The sequence below is a fragment of the Lissotriton helveticus genome, chromosome 1_1 (genome assembly GCF_964261635.1).
Source record: "Lissotriton helveticus chromosome 1_1, aLisHel1.1, whole genome shotgun sequence".
Lineage (NCBI taxonomy): Eukaryota > Metazoa > Chordata > Amphibia > Caudata > Salamandridae > Lissotriton > Lissotriton helveticus.
The window spans coordinates 363,782,844-363,796,964 of record NC_136057.1 but is presented as its reverse complement, the minus strand read 5'-3'; the positions used below and the strand labels follow the sequence as shown (position 1 = coordinate 363,796,964).

The window sequence follows — 14,121 nt, the reverse complement described above, 5'->3', positions numbered from 1 at the left end:
GACCCTCCACTGTTGAGGGCCACAGACTGCCACTGCTTTTGTCAGAAGCAGGAGTGTGAAGATGGATGTCTTGTGAGTCCTTCACCAGTGTGTGATTTTCCTCTGCTTCGGTTCAAAAGAGGAAGCCTTTGCTTAGGCATGGAGAGAAATCAGAGGGTAGGTGCTTAGGGTCACATGCATCAAGCTTTTTTCTGTTCACAAACGAGCCGGTTATCAGAATCAGCCTGTTTGCGACCGGAAAAATAACTTTTACGATGCATGTACCTTTTTGCATTCTCAATATAGGTAATCGCAATTTATTGCGATTACCTAAATTTTGAATGTATTTAGGGAATCGCAAATTGCGATTCTCTATTTGAGATGCATCAAGCCTTTCCTAAATGCGAATTTGCATTTTGGAAATGCTGATTACCATCAACTTCAAGTTGAAGATAATTTGCAAATTCTTTGAAAAATGCACAAAGTCAAAGTGACATATGGCGCACACATATGCCCTTAAGGCATGTGTGTGTGCCACATGTGCACACTTACCTTTTGGGGGGGGTTGCATCAGGCAGGCCTTAGGCCCCCTAGCACCCTTGGAATTGCCTTCGCAATTTGCGATTACCAGTTGGGTAATCAAATTTACGAATGCATTTCCATTCATTCCTAAGGCACTACAGGCCCATAGGACTGCATGGAGTGACATTACCTAATAGTGATTTGCAATTTGCAAATCGTTATAAGGTAATGTGTGGGAATCGCAATTTATTTTGCTATTCCTACATAAGGAAATGCGATTCCTAAAACATCACAATTTAGGAATCGCGATTCCTTATGTTGATGCATGTGGCCCTTGGGTCTTTGGGAATACAAGCCCCGGTGACCGTGTTTGTTCTATCTTGAGCCCAGGACATATTGCTTCTGATGAGCAAATATTGCACTGCACACAGGTCAGTAGGGATTCCCACGTTGTGTTTAAGGTCATGTCACTTTGTAACATCCTCCATTAATGTGAAATCAGTATTTTACCCCTATTAATCACTGCTGCACTTCTACAACCCCAAAATATTCTTCAAGTCTTTTTATTAAGTAGCATTTTCTATCTGATCTTCTAATGCCTTTGTCTTTTTATGGGCAGGTTGCAATGATATTGGCATGAAGAAGACCAGGCCCTGTGAGCTGAGAGGTAAGTAGGCCTTCCTTCCTGCAGCATTATGCACAGCCTTTCTGGGGAAAGAAGAGGGAATACAGTTATTTGTTCCTTTTACATTTACAATTGTGCAAGTGTTTTGCCTGAGGTAGCCTTTGGTTGAAATGCAAGCTAACAATGCCTAGAAACCGAATGGGTAATTAATTAGCTAGCGTTAACCTTATCTTTGAAGCAGGTAGAGCTGCCATTCTCTCTAGTTGACTCAGTTCTGTATACAGTTGGGTAGCACTCTCTGCTGTTATTAGCTCTAAGTTCTATAGCAAAGGGACAGCCATAAATTCATAACCTTGAAATCATTACCAGCTGCAATATCTGAAAAATTCTGAAATATCATCAAAAATAGTTTGTAATGTATTTTTTCGAATTTCAACTTTTTGGGACATATACAAACTAATAGCCAAACAGAACCATACCTGAATAAAGCACTGGCAAATAGTGCAAGTCTTCTTAAAACGTTTTTCACAGCGAGTACGGCTTACATTGGGACAAGGGAATTAGCCCTCAGTTACTTTTGCTAGCAGGCATGGTTTTAAAATGAAGTTAAGGACCATTAGAGAGAGGCAGTTGAAACTTTTCCTGCTCTAGCATTCTAATGTCCTTGAGATCCATAAACCATCTCTCCTGACTTGGCTTTCAAGGTCTGACTTTAGGTTTCTACGGTGTGACTTTAGGGTTAGGTGGCCAAAGAACCTCTTTGTCTTGTACTTAGGGTGAGGCCTCCACACCTCCTAGTGGGTTGCCTGCCTCGCCTTCCACATAATTATTCTATTGTGCAACCTTCTAGTGGTCTTTTGGGGTACACGGCCGCTCGTATGTTCTAATTTCAATAGTGGCTGTGCCAGAACCGGGAGTCATTTAGACTGGCAGAGCATTGCACCAATGTATGGATACCCCCCTTTTTCCACCAGAACAAATATGCTCTGTAGCGAATGATTCAGCCTGTGCAGTCCTCTTGTTTTGGGAAGCAAGGTATGGGTTCACCTCCTGCCCACACATATTGAAGTGAGATAGAGGAAAATGATCATGATGGTGAGAATGATAATGATAATGGCAATGAGCGGAATGGTGATGACACCGATTATTGGCAGCAGTTCCAGGGTGCTCTGTCTAAAGCCCTTTTATCCTCCCAAGAATCTCCACCAGATGATTCCTTATCCGTCACTGACTTAATTGGTACAGTGGAGAGCGTTTGAAACAACCATACAGTAGTCACAGCCTCAATGGTGTTTTCTGTTTAGGGCATTGAAAGCAGCAGATACCCAGGAACCGAAGTTATATATTTCTGTAGTGAAGAGGATAATGGTCAACATGGTTTTCCAGATGCATTCCTCTACAAAATAAAACTTCTCCTGCAAGACGCGTAAATACAAGACTCCTGATTGAGACCCATTTATTTGCAAGACCTGATTTAATTGATCCACTTGTAGTGTTGGTTAGAGGTACTGCAACATTCAGGAATTTAGTGCTATCTACTGACAGGTAGAGTGACAGCTGGATGCCTTAGGTAGGAAAGTTTGTACCACAAGGGGGTTCTCTATTAGATTGTTTTTACAGTCACAGCTTCGAAGATGGAGCCATTTTCTTGAAGCAGCATTAGCCACTGAAAAGATTAGGCTCTTTCCTTCCATGTAGAAGTGCCTCTTATTTCAGAGGAAGATTCTTGGAGATCAAAAATCAAGCATACCCACAGGTTATGAATGTTCCACCTCTGTTTGGACCATTATTGTCATGAATTTTTTGTGATGCTTTGTACCTGCCTAGACATGCTACCCCTCCAACAATGCTTTCAGTTGCCTTGGTCTAGGTATGAGGGAAACTGAAATACTCTGTTTCTTCATATGCTCCATTTCATTTTGTGGTGAATGGGCCTGTATATTATCCTGAAGGGGTTTCTTTTGGAACCAGTGCGTTCCTAGATCACGTTGATTGCAGATTCCTCTGAACGTTTCGAGGCACATCTGCGGAGCAACTCAGCTCAGGGCCTCTGGTTTGCTTGCAGACCTCTCCATATAAACACTCTCCCACTATGGACCATCAGATTAAGGAATTGATTTAGCTCTTGGCGGGCGGGGTACTCAGTCACAATGGTGATATAATGAGATTAATATTTCTGTGGATGGAATATCCATCACCGTTGTAACAGAGTAACCCTTCCGCCAAGATCTAAATCATACACTTAGGGCCCCATTAGGATAGCGGGCGGAAAACCACCCCGACTGCCATGGAGGCGGGAAACAACTGCCCGCTGGGTCCGCAGAGCCAAATTAGGATCAACAGCCAACAAAGACCGACCGCGGTGGTAGCGGCCCAAGCAAAACCGTCCGACGCGGGCGGTGAAGGCAAAAAACGACCGCGGCGGTCGGAAAAGCAGGGGGAAAGCACCAACCCGCCGCAAGGTAAGCGGACACACCGCCCGGGAAATTAGAATATTCCCGAGGGTGTCGCGGTCGGAACCGCTCTTACCGACCGCCGCGGTCGCACACAGGAGTGAATGGGAGAAATAGCGGAAGAGCTGCAGCATAGCCACCACAGCGAACGGGACATGAAAAACATGGCGGACAATGCCAAAACACCGCAGTGATGCCAAAGATTGCACAAATAAAATTAGCTATGCCCCCAAATACATAACACACATTCAAATAAAGGAATTAAATGCAAATAAAAATAAAAAAGCACAGGACAATTCACACAACACACCTGACACCCAAATTCAACTTGGACACACCCACACAGCTGAGTATAAAGCCACCCCCTTCACTGACCACAATCCTTGCAACACTCCAGAAGAGAAGGCCATACACCACATCTGACAGGAGAGGCATAAGAGCGCAGCACACACACACATCCACCATCACTACCACCATTACACCAGCACCAACAATCCCGCAGCACACAACCCAACTCACACACCAACACCACAACCGCCACCCACACACCTGCACCCACAAACACTTCACCCACCACGCACCATGACATCACAGAAAATGCCCAAATTCACAGAGAGTGAGTTGACAGTCATGGTCAATGAGATAGTAAGAGTAGAGCCACAACTGTTTGGTAGCCTGGTCCAACAGACACCATTAGCCACGACGACACAAATGTGGGAAAGGATAGTCCAAAGGGTAAATGCAGTCGGGACCACCCCAAGATCCAAGAAGGAGATCATGAAGCGGTGGCATGATCTCAAGAGGGTTGTCAAGGAGAGGAGGAGCAAGAACTGGACGCTGGCGAACGTGACTGGCAATGGCCCTCCTATCCCACCGAAAACATTCACACCACGGGAGGAGAAGGTGCTTGCCATACTGCTTCCTCAGAGTCTCACAGGAGTAGCCGGGGGAGCGGAGGCTGGTAAGTACAAACAAATGCCAAACAACACACAGAGAAGTACTTCCTTGCACAACCCAAACACCATTACACTGTCCACCCTCACCCCAACAGGTAGCTTAGGAGGCCTGTTTGGGGGTGGGAGGCCAGTATCACTACTCCCAGCATGCCCCCTGGCCAACAGCTGAGCACGATAGAGGCCGCCCCCACCCAGGAGCATGTGTCAGCCATTGCACTGCTCACCCTCACCTAACAGGTAGGTAGCCATCTTGTAATAGAGCACTGTTTGGGGTTGGGAGGCCTGTATCACTACTCCCAGCATGCCCCCTGGCCCACAGCTGAGCAGGATAGAGGCCTCCCCCACCCAGGAGCATATGTCAGCCATTGCACTGTTCACCCTCACCTAACAGGTAGGTAGCCATCTTGCATTGGAGCACTGTTTGGGGGTGGGAGTCCTGTATCACTATTCCCAGCATGCCCCATGTCCCACAGCTGAGCAGGATAAAGGCCTCCTCCACCCAGGAGCATGTGTCAGCCATTGCACTGTTCACCCTCACCTAACAGGTAGGTAGCCATCTTGTATTGGAGCACTGTTTGGGGGTGGGAGGCCTGTATCACTACTCCCAGCATGCCCCCTGACCCACAGCTGAGCAGGATAGAGGCCTCCCCCACCCAGGAGCATGTGTCAGCCATTGCTCTGTTCACCCTCACCTAACAGGTAGGTAGCCATCTTGTATTGGAGCACTGTTTGGGGGTGAGAGGCCTGTATCACTACTCCCAGCATGCCCCCTGTCCCACAGCTCAGCAGGATAGATGCCTCCCCCACCCAGGAGCATGTGTCAGCCATTTCACTGTTCACCCTCACCTAACAGGTAGGTAGCCATCTTGTATTGGAGCACTGTTTGGGGGTGGGAGACCTGTATCACTACTCCCAGCATGCCCCGTCCCACAGCACAGCAGGATAGAGGCCTCTCTCACCCAGGAGCATGTGTCAGCCATTGCACTGTTCATCCTCACCTAACAGGTAGGTAGCCATCTTGTATTGGAGCACTGTTTGGGGGTGGGAGGCCCGTATCACTACTCCCAGCATTCCCCCTGTCCCACAGCTCAGCAGGATAGAGGCCTCCCCCACCCAGGAGCATGTGTCAGCCATTGCACTGTTCACCCTCACCTAACAGGTAGGTAGCCATCTTAACTCTTCATGATGTGTGTGTGGGAGACCTGCATCCCTAAACACAGCAACAATTGCATGCAATGCATTGACACCTGACATGTATGACTAAATGATGTTCCACTGCACCATGAAATTACACAGTGTTGCCATGAATTGTACTACTGGAGACTTATTAATTGTGTAGTGTACAGACAGTCAATGATACGCAGATGATACAATACTTGCACGCTGCCCAACACTGACCAGTCCCCATCTATTGCACAGGCGATGAAGAACTCACTGCTGAGGAACACACCAACGACCAGCAGAGCCAGTCTCCAGCTCCGGCACATGGACTCTCAGATGTGGACTCCCAGGACAGTTTGGACGATGAGCTGCAGGCCGACCCATCTGGTGTGCTACAGACCCAGAAGTCCCAGGCCCCCATCCTCCCCACCACCACGTCTGCTGCAACAACAATGCAGCAGACCCCTGCTGTCACGGCCTCTGCCTCCACCGCAGCCACCACCGCCATCACCAGTCCCACTAGCACCACCAGTACCACCTGCAGCACCCTCCCTGTCCCAGGGGATGACCATCCCACAGCAACAACTGTGGAGGGCAGGAAGAGTGTGCGTGGACCCACAGTGGCGAGGCAACAGGTCCGTGGCAGCAGGGCAGGTGGGAGGGCCAGGGTCACCACCAGACCTCAGGAGGAGTGGACACCATCCCAGGATCACTTCACCAGAGTTGTGGAGGCATACCAAGAGGTCCAGGGACAAAGTGGCCGGTCTGATGAACTTTTAAGGGAGCTCATCCTGCTGATGAGGTCCATCGACAACCGCCTTGGACAGATGGTGGACCTCATGGGCCAGCAAGTGGCCTTGCAGAGGGACAGGCCTGTGTCCCAACCACCACCTCCGTCCCCTCCTGTTGTGCCACAGGATGACAGTGCACATCCTCCCCTGCGCCAACAGAGAGGGGCGAGTCCTCTGGCACCGCTAGCCATTCAGCAGGCCCCCCACCACCAAAAAGATCTAGGGGGCGTCCAAAGAAGAGCCTGGGAGTCTCAGGAGGCAAAGCACCTGCCACACGCCAGTCACTGAGCCAGCCGTGATGGCAACCCTCTTCCCTACTGCATTGACTGTTTGGACTGTCTTTCCCCACATTTCCTTGGCAATGGCACTTGTCTGTTGGACTGGGTCACCACATCCATGTGGTGTCTACTCTTGCATCTCATCGACCATGACTTCCAACTCACTGCTCATTCCCCACCTTCATGTAAATATTCCTGCACAAATCACATGTCCACTTTTCAAATAAAATACCTGACGCACCAGATTTTGTGCAGTATCGTTTTTAGTGCAATATTTACAGTGTTGAAGATGTCCATGATGTGTCCAAATGATGTACAGTATATAGGGCAGGATTCTTCTGTAGCACCTAGGGAGACACAACAGAACAACAGCCACTGGTGTCATTGTGGCATCACAGACAGAACACTACACAAAACATACACAATTCACTACTGGCATACAAGACAATATACGGCAGGTGTGAACAAATAGGGTCCACCATACGTCCCCATATGGAACGTCAATGTCACATTTACCACACACAGGTGACTGAACGTGTGCCTGTCTGTTACATCCGCACATAGCCCTGCACAACAACAGCAACCACACCAGATAATGTACACGTCGTACCTCGTCACCCACCTTCAAGTGAAGTAGCAGTCGGTGAGCTGCTGGCGCAGATCTACTCCTTCCTTCTCTCCACTGTCCTCATCACTGGACTCAGGTCCTTGAGCAGGTGGTGGCCTTGGTTCCTCACCATCGTCCAGGAGCAGGGGGATCCCCTTGTGGATGGCCAGGTTGTGCAGCATACAGCATGCCACAACGATCTTGCACACCTTCCCAGGCGAGTATGCCAGTGCACCTCCTGTCATGTCAAGGCAGCGGAATCTTGACTTCAGCACGCCAAAAGTCCATTCGATTACACGTCGGGTCCTCCCATGGGCCTCATTGTACCGGATGTCAGCCGGGATCCTTGGATTCCTTAGCGGGCTCAACAGCCATGGCCTACTGGGATATGCAGAGTCACCTGTGAATGACAAACACCCATTGCAATGTTGCACAGCCAGAGTGCAGCAGGTAACACACAGCACTCCATATCAGTAGGCATACTCGCCCACAATCCCGGCACGCTCGAGATGCAGATTTCCATCATCAGTGGCACCATGCTGTTCCTCATGATCTACGAATCATGTGCAGAGCCAGTATATCTCGCACACACATGGGAAATGGTCATGTCCGCAAGGCACACCACCTGCACATTGATAGAATGGTAATGTTTACGGTTTCTATAAATGTGCTCTGTTGCCTGTGGTGGCACCAGACCTACACGGGTGCAATCGATGGCACCAACAACATATGGGATGCGCCCAAGGGGATAGAAGTCTCCCTTCACAACGGCCAATTCTGATCCCCTAGGGAAATGAATGTAGAGATTCCTATATAGCATCATGGCTGCAAGAACATCCCTCAGCACCTGGCTGAACATGGGCTGCGACATCTCTCCAGCGCTAGCCACGGTCTCCTGGAAGGAACCTGTTGCAAAAAAGTGGAGTGCTGCCATCACCTTGTATTTGGGTGTGAATGCAGTTGGATAGTGATAGCGAGGCTGCAGGTGGGGCTCCAAAAGATCACACAGGATCCTCAGTGTTTGTCTGTCCAGGCGGAATTTCCGAATTATTGCAACATTCTCCACGTCCGCCAGCACTGTCAGGTGACGTAGGAGATTTGGCCTCCTCCTAGTTGAGATGTAAATTTGAAAATGTCAGTGACAACCATCATGAGATGGCCACAGCACATACCATCAATGATGTCAAGGAAAAACAAAGACTGCCTGAGAGATGCACGGCACAACAGGTTACATGGGTGGCCTTTTGCTATACACAGAGGGCACACCTCTCCACTGACAATACACAAGTGCCACAAACACATCTGTGAATGTGAATGCACACATACTGAACCACACAATTCACATGTGCACGCAAGGTGCTGCAACATCCGCCAATGTGTTAGAAATTACCATGACTGTATCATACCCATCTGCTGTACCTGTCACACCTCAATGCATCATGTAAAGTCTGCACACATCCATCAACACAATGATCACAGTGGCAGGAAAACTTTCAGTTGTGTGCATGAGCTGTTGTGAAAGGACAAGTCTGGTACGATACCATACAGGGACACAAGCCTTGTCAAGGTCAACACTGGCCCACAACACATTGATTTCTTCAACATCATTAACACCAGCTCAAGAGTGTCAAGCATCATCAACCATCAAATGCATAACTAACATGGCAGGGACCACAGACCAAAGTGTGTCACACCGAACGTACGTCCACCTGTGGATGACATGGAAGAATGGCATTGTGGGTACAATGATGTGCCCTTCACCATGTTGCTGCTGGGTACTGCTACAGTGTTCACGATTGCCATAGCCATGAAAGGATACGAAAATGTCGGTACCTACCGCCTGGCCCCAGCGGTGTGACACCAGCACCACCCCCTTCATAAGTGTGGTAGCCATTGGAATATGGACATGTGTAGATGGCGGTGGGCATGCTCCGCCGCATGAATCGCGGTACCTACCGCCTGGCCCCGGCGGTGTGACACCAGCACCACCCCCTTCACAAGTGCAGTAGCCATTGGCATATGGACATGTGTAGATGGCGGTGGGCATGCTCCGCCACCGCAGAGGCGGTCATTGGATACTTTTGAATGATGCACCATCGCGGTAGCGTACCCGGGACACCCGGGGTGCATCACCGCCATGGAGCATTGCCTACAGCCAATGGGAGCGATGAGAGCGGTGGCATGATGCAGATTTGAATTTCACGGAAGGTGTGCTCCACCACCGCGGAGGCGGTCATTGGATATTTTTGAATGATGCACCATCACGGTAGTGCACCCCGGGCACCCACGGTGCATCACCGCCATGGAGCAATGCCTACAGCCAATGGGAGCGATGATCGCGGTGGCATGATGCAGATTTGAAAATCGCGGAAGGTGTGCTCCGCCACCGCGGAGGCTGTCATTGGATAGTTTTGAAAGAGGCAGACCCAGACAACCAATTGTTGCTGCTTTGCAGCTTCCAGACGACCCCCAGGGGGCTATAAATGTGTGGGAGTGAGCCTCACATTTCCACTGCTCACAGAGCCTGCTGCCTGGGACCCTCTCCTGCTGCTGCCTGAAGATCCTACTGCCTGGGACCCTCTCCTGCTGCTGCCTGAAGAGCCTGCTGCCTGGAACCCTCTCCTGCTGCTGCCTGAATAGCCCGCTGCCTGGGACCCTCTCCTGCTGCTGCCTGGGACCCTCTCCTGCTGCTGCCTGGGACCCTCTCCTGCTGCTGTCTGAAGAGCCTGCTGCCTGGGACCCTCTCCTGCTGCTGCCTGGGACCCTCTCCTGCTGCTGCCTGAAGAGCCTGCTGCCTGGGACCCCTCACCTCTCACTTCCACCACAGGTGTTCCATGTCCACAGGGATGGCAAGGACAGAGAAGATCCGTGCGAGTCCATTCACAAGTGAATGGAGGTCCTTGTGGACGAGGTGCTGGCACAGTACCCAAGGCTGTTTGGTGGTCCCAATGTAGTGGTAGGTCACCATGAAGGTAGCTGTAGGGCAGAGGGGTGTCAGACGTGTAGTTGTGCAGCTGCAGTATATGCCTGAGGGTGTGGGGTTGTGTGAAACACTGACAGGCAAGCTGTCGCCAGGGCAAGGGAGTGTGTGTGTCCCAATGTCACTCTTTTCCATGTTGTTCTTGTGCAGGCATCTGTTGAGGCATCCCTGTGTGTGTGTTGTGTTTGTGGCTACACCCAGGGTGTGTGTTTGTGTGTGTTTGTGTGTGTATGTGATGGGAGGGATTGTGAGCCTTCAGTGTGTGTGGCACTGGTGTTGTGTGTTCCTTGTCAGCCACTCCTGCAGTGGCTGTCTCCCTGGTTGTGTGTTGTGTGGCGCAGAGAGTGTGTATTGTGCTTGTTGTTGCAGTGCTTGTTGGTGTGCACGGGATGGGCACCTGGCCTGTGATGTGTTGGGGTGTGTTGATGTGTGGTTGGGGGAGGTGTGTGCCTATGGTGTTTGTGCCCTGCCCATGCCTTGGAGTGGCCCTGCCTTCTGCATAGTGCGCATGTGTTGACCGCAGCGGTGACGGGACCGGGACGTTGCTGCTGGTTGGTGGACGATGTGTGTTCGGGATGCAGAGGGGTGCCTTGTTGTCAGGTGGGTCATGTGTGGGTGCCCTTGTGCATGTGTTGTGACCCCCAGCAGGGTGTCTGTGTGGTGATTGGACCCTGTGTCGGCCTGGGTAGTTGCGTACCTGCGGCGTCGTCCGCGGTGGCCCATCTGACGATAGTGTTGCAGCAGGTACATCATCGGATGCATATGGAGGGCTGGGTCCATGGCGTTCATGACCGGGTCTCGGGGATCGCGCTCCGCTGTCGACTTTCCGCCTGCTCAGGCTGGGCGGTGTCTCCGCTGCGGTGCGTCTGCTTGTTTCTCAGGACAGCATGAGTTGGTGTTTCATCTAGACATCTAGACATTTCTTCAACTCCTGGTAATTGATCTATTTGTTATAAGATAATGCAAAATATACTATTTCTTAGATGTCTAGGCCACCAGATCTAAAAATCTCAGGAGAACGCAGCGTTGAATGATTGATTCAAGACATCATCATTTCACTCTTTCCTTGCGGTCCTGTTGATGCCAGTTGCTTTTAGTAAATTCAGCTATTCAGAGTTCAAAATAATATTGGCAGTGCCCAATTTGGTGAAGCAATGTGGAACAGAGATATTTTGTGGATGTCCTTTGAATCTGTCATTAGATGTCCTTAGAGAGTTGTCCACATACAGCAGCATAACTTATCACAACCTGAGATCTCTCAATTTGACACCTTGGAGCTTGGCATAATATTTTGAGAGTTTATGATTATGCACAGAGCCATGTATGAAAATGGTCCCATCTATATTTGGAAAATAGTTAAATAAAATATACACCTCTGAGGGCCTTAGGCTCATCAAGCCAAAATTTACTTAGTATTTCTAGAATACACAAGAGCAGATGTAGCAACGGATCTTTCGCATTCCAGGCAGCTAAGCTATAGAACTCGTTGTCAAAACATCTTTGATGTCTTGAAATAGAGCCAGTCATCAAAATTAATCTGAACACCTGCCTTTTTATTGAATGGTAGACAGTTTTCATGTATTAGAGTACATTCTTTGACATTATTAGACATCGGCTTAGTACCGGGAGACTTCTTTTGGATGCAGTGTTTTTGCGCAATATAAATACTTTTGCATTCATCCATGTTTGATGCATCAAGCCAGGTCAGGGTTGCAGTATGAATCTATTGCTGTCTACCTTTCTGTTGTTAGAGCTCATAGAAATTGCCTAAGCAAGTTTCTTCTTTAGAGTTTTCTGTAATATCCTTGAGGACCTGAAAAGAGATTATCCAATAATTTGCAGAACTGCTACAGTCTGGCAGCTCAGTGTACATATTTCAATGCGTATGGCTTTGTCCTTTAATCCTATGATTAAATGCAAACTTAAGTCACTGACTTTGGAGGATTGCCATTTTAATGTCCGTAACCTTGACCAGGAGGGTGAATGCAATTCAGACTCTATTGGTAGGGGAAATTCCGGCACTACTGGTAGTTGAATCCTATCTTGTTTTTCATCACAATAAGATGAAAACCTTAGGTAGTTTCTGATTTCCATCAAAAGAAGTCATCCAGTATGTTACTGGTCCCATGGTTGTGCTATTGAGCCAGTGACTAAACAATCCATCTGGAGATTGATCAAGGGATGCATTCAGAATGCTAAAGTTTCTTACTTCCCCTGGTTGTACGAGGCACATTTTACTAGTCAAAAAGCAATTGCGGCTGCTCTTTTCCAAATCATCCAGTCTAACAGACTTTCAAAGCAATCTCTTGGAGGTCTGTGCATACTTTTGTGTGCATTATTGCTTTCATTCAGATGTTAGATCCAATGTAGGAAGACGTGTCTCAGGAAACATTTTGTTAATTAAACTGTCTGGTGTCCTGCCATGCAATATTATGCAGTGCTTTTCTCTGGCATTTTCTTCTATTTAGTTATTAGTTTGTGTATTTTTTCCAATATTTGGAAGGAAATAAAGTGATGTGTACGATTTTTTATTTATGTTTCGGAGGTCTAGCCTGTTGGTGGTTAATGATTCTAAGGATATGAACCTGTTAAAGATCCCTTGCTTGAGAAGTATTTCCTCAGGTAAGTAATCTTTTCATTTGCCACCTGTGTTATCAATTTGACAGCTTCATGTTACAGAAAATGTTACGAATTTTACTGACTCAACAGAGAAAATTCTGAAATATACCCTGGTACTTCCCAATTTACTATCAATATCTTCCTTCAACAATGAGCTACATGCTCATATTTTAATGTCCCTTAATATCATATGTTCGAGGCATATGAGCTGTAGATCATATGCTGTGAATAGATCACCATCTAGTGTTGGATCCGGATGTTTGCATTTTGTTTTTCTTCGAAGAAGTCTTCCCAGTCACAAGGTAGGTGACTCCTCCTTTCGGTGATAGTGCGCATGGGCATCGACTCCATTGTTAGATCGTTTTTTTCCGCCATTGGGTTTGGATGTGAATTGTTGCGCTCCGGTCCTGCACCGTTCTTCGGGTCCCCTTTGACACGCAATCCACTACCAGCGACGGTATTGTTTATTGATCATGTTTACCATTCCCCGCATACCGTTTACACTCGAAAACCTTTGATCGGAAGATTCGTAAAAGGCCGTTGGGCCTACCCATCCTGGGGTCGGTAGCAGTCGATGGAACGGACTACATTCAAGTTCTATCCTGGGTGTTGCGGTAACTTTCCGCTCACCGACTCGCACAAAGTGTGCAAGCTTTGCCTATCCCCGAAACACGACGAGAAAGACTGCGACGCATTGCAGGTCGTTTCGATCAAAGAAGACGCTCCGTGACCGTCGGGCTCGACGTCACGAAATGCACCAACAAAGCGGCTCCGCACAGGATCTCGTCCGAACATGAAGAATCCCACGCACAGGAAGCCGAATGCGAGGAGGAGCACATCTCTGTGTCTGAAGCCAACTCCGATGCCGAAGACCTCACACCGGGACAACGGATCGTGAGTACGGAGACTTCCTTACCCTACCATCTCCTCCATAAAAAGGCTCTGGTCCCTCCTCTGCCTTCAGGCCAATGTCGGCACTGAGAAAAAGTTTTGAGCGACCCACCTTCCGGCTCGGCGACGAGACACAAACAACAGCCTTCCAGCTCGGGCTCTACCCATCCCCACGCCGGTGCCGACCCAAAACCTTCGGCGCCAAAATCGAAACACGTTTTGGTGTCAGTGACAGCGTTAACTAAGGCTAAATCTTCGG

The 14,121-nt window shown here is 48.8% G+C and overlaps 1 protein-coding gene across 2 annotated transcripts in view; it reads left to right on the top strand.

Moving 5' to 3' along the window:
• IL17RA (interleukin 17 receptor A) overlaps positions 1–14,121 on the top strand; it is a 264,599-nt gene that overhangs the window by 175,476 nt on the left and 75,002 nt on the right. The window contains exon 6 of one of the 2 annotated variants that reach the window (XM_078673656.1): positions 1,121–1,168. The exons of the other annotated variant lie outside the window; for it this stretch is intronic. Coding sequence (XP_078529782.1) covers positions 1,121–1,168 — 48 coding nt within the window. The remainder of the gene's footprint in view (positions 1–1,120; positions 1,169–14,121) is intronic. 2 annotated transcript variants of the gene reach the window in all.